General features: G+C 34.9%; 1 protein-coding gene across 1 annotated transcript in view; it reads left to right on the top strand.

The window, feature by feature from the left end:
* ATP7A (ATPase, Cu++ transporting, alpha polypeptide) overlaps nt 1–7327 on the top strand; it is a 187038-nt gene that overhangs the window by 145851 nt on the left and 33860 nt on the right. Inside the window, exons 10-14 of the mRNA XM_005877137.2 lie at nt 619–852; nt 2379–2470; nt 3661–3788; nt 4866–5020; nt 5233–5367. Of these exons, the coding sequence (XP_005877199.1) occupies nt 619–852; nt 2379–2470; nt 3661–3788; nt 4866–5020; nt 5233–5367 (744 nt within the window). The remainder of the gene's footprint in view (nt 1–618; nt 853–2378; nt 2471–3660; nt 3789–4865; nt 5021–5232; nt 5368–7327) is intronic.

The raw sequence follows: 7327 nt of genomic DNA, 5'->3' as shown, positions 1-7327 counted from the left end.
TTGCTTTTCCCCAGCACTTAAATTCATTACTTTTTGTATGTTTTCACTTCTTCTTTTGAGATAAACTTTTACTGTGGAACACTTCCATCTAATAAATACATTCCTTTTTCTGATCCTTGTAAAAGGCAATAATGATTTTTGAAAAATTTTAGTGTGTTTCTCTATACTAATGAAAAATAAGCTTTTTGGTTATGTTTACCAAAAAACCAGCCAACAGATCTAATAGCTTAGGTATACCACTTAGGTTTAATTTTGGAAAGGGAGAGATGAGTTTTCTATAAAAAAATCCTTGTCAAAAGAGTGTAATTCTTTTCCTAGTTCTTGTTTTTGCTGGGATCAAAAAGAAAATTCTAAGAACCATCTGAGTTTATATTATGGAATATCCATTGGACCATGGAGGACAGCTGCCAAGGGCTTGTACACCAATTTGAATTTTTATGCACACATATCTGCTAAAATGCAAACTATTGTTTCAACTTAAAAATCTCTCTTTAGTGTTTATGGATTAGATAAAAGCCAGAGGAAGTTAACATTGATACTGTATCTTAGCTATTGAGGTATATATGTGAATTTCAGTATTTTTTTAAAAAAGCAATGATTATTGTTTCTATATTACAGTTTTTCGGAGGCTGGTATTTCTACATTCATGCCTACAAAGCACTGAAGCATAAAACTGCAAATATGGACGTATTGATTGTGCTGGCCACCACCATCGCATTCGCCTACTCTTTGGTTATTCTTCTGGTCGCAATGTATGAAAGAGCCAAAGTGAACCCTATTACTTTCTTTGACACACCTCCTATGCTGTTTGTGTTTATTGCATTAGGCCGGTGGCTGGAACATATAGCAAAGGTAAAGTCAGAAAAGGTGACAGTTGTTAAAATCTTGGGTAGCTAAATGACCATAGTATTTTCTAGACAAGTTATTAGAAATAGAAATGGATTTATGTAATCATTTACTGAAATAAGTGTGTGTGTTTGGCAATATTTTAAGTTAAGTATTTCTTTAGAAGATTTACCAAATTTATGGAATTAATACTGTAGAGTACATCCATGTTTATTTTAAGAGAGAGGCATTTAAGAAGTACTTATTTTTTTATTTATATCACGAAAAATTGATGTGACCACAGGATTTAAAATAATGATGGAAAAAAATTTACCCATAATATCACTTTATAATGGAAATCACTTTATAATTCTGTTCCACATATGTTTATATTTTCCAGAGTGGCAAAGTTAATATTACATACCACTTTGTACCCTTAACACTATATAGTTTTTTCCCCATTTTTGTAGTCGACACACGTATTTGGCATTTCTGAATAATATTATATCCAACCAACATGCTATGATTTACTAAACCATTCTGGTTTTGTTCTCAATTAGATGGTTTCCAATTTTTAAAAAATATATTTTTATTGATTTCATAGAGGAAGGGAGAGGGAGAGAAATATAGAAATATCAATGATGAGAGTCATTGATTGGCTGCCTCCTACACACCCCACACTAGGGATCGAGCCTGCAACCTGAGCCTGTGCCCTGACCAGGAATCAAACCATAACCTCCTGGTTCATAGGTTGATGCTCAACCACTGAGCCACGCTGGCCGGGCTCCACTTTTTAATTTTAGATAACCCTGCATTAAACATATTCATGTCTAATGTCATTTCTATTGAATTAGTGTCTTAGGATAAATTACAAAGCATATGGTTAAAAGACATAATGCTTTCTGTAGTTTATGCTACAAGTTGAAACAATTCTTGCCAGCAAGGATATGTTAGTGAAGTAGTTTTACTACAACTTCATCAGCACTGGCTCTTATCTAAATTCTTTGAATGGTATAATAGAGTTGCTTTAGTTTGCATTTAATGCATTAATAGCAGGGATAAACATTTTCCCACACATCAGATATTATATTTCTTCTTTAAAATATTTAATTGATTTATTAGAGAGAGAGAAGCATTGATTTGTTGTTGTTCCACCCAGTTATGTACCCACTGGTTGTTTCTCACATGTGCCTTTTCCGGAGATTGAACCCGAAACCTTGGTGTAGTGGGACAATGCTCTAACCAACTGAGTTACCTGGCCAGGGCTTATATTTCTTCTTAAATGAATTGCCTATTCATGTCCTTTGCTTGTGTACCTATTGGGTTCCTGATGTTTTTCTTATTAATTTACATTATTTACTTATAAATTATAGCTAATTATACATTTTATATTTTGTGTACTCCATATTTTTGAAGTAAAATATTTTCTGACTTGAACTAATTAATATTCCTAAAGCTGTCTTGTGGGTAAATATTAAAGATTATATCTTTATTTTAGGTAAGACCTAGGCTTTTTCTTCCATAGCATTGTTGATTGTTTTCTTAATTTATAGGGCAAAACATCAGAGGCTCTTGCCAAGCTAATTTCACTACAAGCTACAGAAGCAACTATTGTAACTATTGACTCTGATAATATCCTCTTGAGGTATTTATCGTTATTCTTCCCACTTTTCATTTTTACCTCCTTATGAAAATATCAAATATATACAGAAGTAGAGAGTAGAGTATAATGAATGTACATAATCCATCTCCCAGACTTAACAATTATTCACATTTATAACTGTAACATTGTTTTGCATCTAACAAAATGAACAAAAACTCCTTAATATCATCTAATATGCAGTCTATATTCACATTTCTCCTGTTGTTCTGAAATGTTTTAAGTTTCATTGTTTGAAATGGAATTCAAGCAAGGTCCATGGGTCATTACATTTGACTGCATGATTCTTTTAATCTAGAACAGCGGTTCTCAACCTGTGGGTCGAGACCCCTTTGGGGGTCGAATGACCCTTTCACAGGGGTCGCATAAGACCATCGGAAAACACATATATAATTACATATTGTTTTTGTGATTAATCACTATGTTTTAATTATGTTCAATTTGTAACAATGAAAATACATCCTGCATATCAGATATTTACATTACGATTCATAACAGTAGCAAAATTACAGTTATGAAGTAGCAACGAAAATAATTTTACGGTTGGGGGTCACCACAACATGAGGAACTGTATTAAAGGGTCGTGGCATTAGGAAGGTTGAGAACCACTGATCTAGAACAACTCATCCTTCTTTTTACACTGCTTTCTTCCTCTTCCCTTCTCCCTCTCCATACAATTAACCTGTTAAAGAAACATCCATCAGTTGTCCTGTATAATATCCCAGTTTGGATTTGTCTTTGCTTCTGTGTGGTGTCATTTAACTTGTTTTATAACTCCTGTGTTTCCTGTAAACGAGAAGTTAGAGCTAAAGGCTTGACTAGATTTCATTCTTTTGTATTTCTCATTTGTATACTCATAAAATTCTTTAGACAAATTTATACAATAAATAAATTCTTTAGTTAAATAAAATCCATTACATTATTTTCTAAGGTTTTCATTTATTCAATCAATGACTATTCAATAAATATTTAGAGTGCCTACTTTGTACCAGAAATTGAGCTGTTCCTTACCAGTTAACAGGACTGACATTGTAGTTCCTAGCTTAAATGTTGATTCTAGCCTCCATTGGTAACAATTATGGAGCCATAGCTTGATGTGAACTGAAAAGCTTGCATGGGAAAATCAGCATGAGAGGCATATTATCATAATGCTTTTTATTTTAACTCATATCCAGTGAAGAACAAGTGGATGTGGAACTTGTGCAACGTGGAGATATCATTAAAGTGGTTCCAGGAGGCAAATTTCCAGTGGATGGTCGTGTTATTGAAGGACATTCTATGGTAGATGAGTCCCTCATCACAGGTATGTTCTTCAGAGGGTCATGAAAGTGAAGTGAATCCAAAATGTTAATGAAAAATAGGCATGAAAGGTGAAGAGCTTTTTATAGAAATTGGAATGAGTAAATAATGAGCAAAGAGAATGAGTTATTTTAAGACGGTATTAAATTGTCCTGCCTGGTGTGGCTCAGTTGGTTGGGCATCGTCTCATGCACCAAAAGGTTGCTGGTTCGATGCTGGATCAGGGCACATGCCCCAGTTGTGGGCTCGATCCCCAGTAGGATCAATGTTTCTCTCTTTCCTCTCCTTTTCTCTCTCTCTAAAAAAAAATCAAACATTTTTTAAAGACTGTATTAAGTCAATTTCTGCAGATTTACTTTGTGGTTTTAGTTATGCTAAGTGAAGGCTCTTTTCACTAAAATTTTTTAATTATTAGAACATATAACCGCAGGAAATTGTCTAATTCTCCTGTAGAGCCCAGTAAGACTTTGGCAAATTTACCTGACCAAATACCTAATTTGTCTTCCTGCCCTAAAGATTGTTCTAGTCTGAGCAGGGATAGGACTCCAGGTTTCCCTCATCAGCGTCTGCTCTAAGAGAGTAGTTTTAGAAGTCTTAGATAACTAAGGCCAATTTGAAGCAGTACCAACATAACAACCCTTAGGAGAGTGACAGGAGAAGCTCCGCTTATGGACCAGATGGAAATAATTTAGGACTCTGTTTCTCAGTAGGTGTGAATGGGACAATTCTTAGTTCTGGGGGACTCGCTTGCACATTGTAGTACACTTAGTATTCTTGACCCTGGCCCATTAAATTAGAGTAGCAGTACCCCATCACCCACCAGCAGGTATTACAAGAACTCCCTCCCACATGTCTAAATGTTCCTTGGGAATAGGCTGAGAATAAAATGATCTAAGACTAGCATAGAGTTCCAAAAGGATCTTCCAACAAGAGCTAGCATATTAGGTTTTTCCAGTTTAAGACAGTATGTCTAGGTTTGACCCAGAACTGTCATAAGGAGATAGGGCAACTTTCAAATAATGGTATATTTCAAGATAGTGCTTACTTATACTCCCTAAATCTATCTTTACTCCTTATACAGGGGAGGCAATGCCTGTGGCTAAGAAATCTGGCAGTACAGTGATTGCTGGTTCCATTAACCAGAATGGGTCACTACTTATCCGTGCAACCCATGTTGGAGCAGACACAACCCTTTCTCAAATTGTAAAACTTGTGGAGGAGGCACAAACGTCAAAGGTAACTTAACTCCCTAGGAGAAACAGAAAGTATTTTATTTAAAGCTCACTCAGTATAAATCTTTATTTAGTTTTCATATTTTCCTTCAATTAATTCTAATTGCATTAATAAGGAACTTATTTAAAAAGCTCTGTTTGTGCTCTATTTATTATAAAAAGGAGACTTTGATTTATATATATACTATTATTATTACTATTATTATTAAATCCTAGGCTCCTATCCAGCAATTTGCAGACAAACTCAGTGGCTACTTTGTTCCTTTTATTGTTATTATTTCCATTGTTACCCTCTTGGTTTGGATTATAATTGGATTTCTGAATTTTCAACTTGTGGAAACCTACTTTGCTGTAAGTGTGACATATAACAGTTCTTTACCATTTGTAAAATAGTTTGTGAATTTTTTGCATAAGTAATTAATTGGAAAATAACCTTAATAATTACTAGTAACTTTAAGGGACTGGAGTGGGGGGGGGGGTGATAAAAATAACATTTGCATTTCTGTAAATATAAAAGATTTCCTTTTAGAAAGATTTTTTTTCATTATTACATGTGATTTTCCCAAAGCAGGCAGTGAACTTTTACATTTTATACCTAGTCTCATTTCCAGCATTATTTTGCTATCACAAAGGACTATAGATATATTGAGGAAAACATTGGGATCTCAGCTCTGCCACATACCATCTGTTTGATCTTAGGTCAGTGTAATTTCTTGATGAGCTTCATTTTCCTCATCTATAAAGTGAGATTTTAATCCATCCTGCATAACTTGTAAAAGTTAAATAAGATTATATATTAGAAACAGTGCTTTATTAAATGCTTTATAAATATAAGATAATATTGGGCCCTGGCCAGTGTGGCTGAGTTGGTTGGGCATTGTCCCGTATCAAAAGGTCACAGGTTCAATTCCTGGTCAGGGCACACACCCAGGTTGCGTATTAGATCCCCATTGGATGTTTCTCTCTCACATCAATGTTTCTCTCTCTCTCACTTCCACTCTCTAAAATCAATTAAAAATATTTTAAAAGATAATATTAGTGCTTGCTTCTCCCTAGTTCTATGATAGTCTCTAAGGTATTATGTCATAAAGTGATAAAGTAGACCTGGATTATGCTTCATTTTAGAGATATAACCTTTAAGTCACTTCTCTTAGCCTTGGTTTGTCATCTGTAATATAGTGATGATAATACCTAAGTTGCAGGATTGGAATTAATGTAGGTTAAAACATGCACATATGACATATATGAAAACATAAGATTAGATGTTTATGAAAGTCCCTTCCAACTCTGCTACTGTATAGCTGAACACTTAGTTTAAGTATTTGAGAACTTAGTAAGAAACTAGCACTGTAAAACCATTATTGCTAAGAAAGTCTTATTTTGTTGTGTTTCTTTATTTTAAAAAATGCTGTTCTGTATACAGTAGATCCTCGGGTTATGTGGGAGATCCGTTCCTACAGCGCGACATAATGTGATTTTCGCCGTAAGTCGGAACCCACCTACATAAGCACCTACGTCACTCACATGGAGCACATACACAGCAGCAATGAAGTGAAACAGTAAAAAAAAAAAATTAAAACAAAGATAACAATTCCTGACCTTTACTTGTGGAAAATACATAATAAAAAACATAAAGCACATATGTACATACGTCAAAATGATGGAACTTTTTTTTTTTTATAAATAAATGGGAGATGGTGACATAACCACGAAATGATGTACGTCGGGTCCAACGTAACCCGAGGACTGTCTGTAGTGTTTATGCTGTTTGGCCCTTCAATTAAAGAACAAGTAGAATCATAACAACTGTGTACCTATTCCATAGTATGGTCATTAGTATAATAAAAAAAGTTCTTTAACTGATTCATATTGGTTAAGTAAACATTGAAGAGAATTGCTGGGAGGTATTTTGGAATGTATATCATGAGTTCAGGGGATCTTAGGAGATTTTTCCTAGTATAGTCAATCATATTTACCCACACAAGCAAATATTCAATACCATTAAGAGTTATACTGCCCTGGCTGGTGGTGCTCAGTGGTTAGAGTGTCAGCCCATGCACCAAAGGGTCACAGGTTCAATTCCTGGTCAGGGGCATGTACCTGGGTTTCAGGTTCAATCTCCAACCCCAGTGGGGGCATGTGCAAGAGGCAACCAATCGATGTGTCTCTCTCACATCGATGTCTCTCTCACCCTCTCTCTCCCACCCTTCCACTCTCTCTAAAAGAAATTCTTGGGTGAGAATTAACAAATAAATTAATTAAACAAATTAAATAACCCTGGCCGGTGTGGCTCAGTTGGTTAAAGTCATCG

The sequence above is a fragment of the Myotis brandtii genome, unplaced genomic scaffold (assembly GCF_000412655.1).
Source record: "Myotis brandtii unplaced genomic scaffold, ASM41265v1 scaffold509, whole genome shotgun sequence".
Classification (NCBI taxonomy): domain Eukaryota; kingdom Metazoa; phylum Chordata; class Mammalia; order Chiroptera; family Vespertilionidae; genus Myotis; species Myotis brandtii.
The sequence above is the reverse complement of the archived record's forward strand: the minus strand, read 5'-3'. Positions and strand labels throughout refer to the sequence as shown.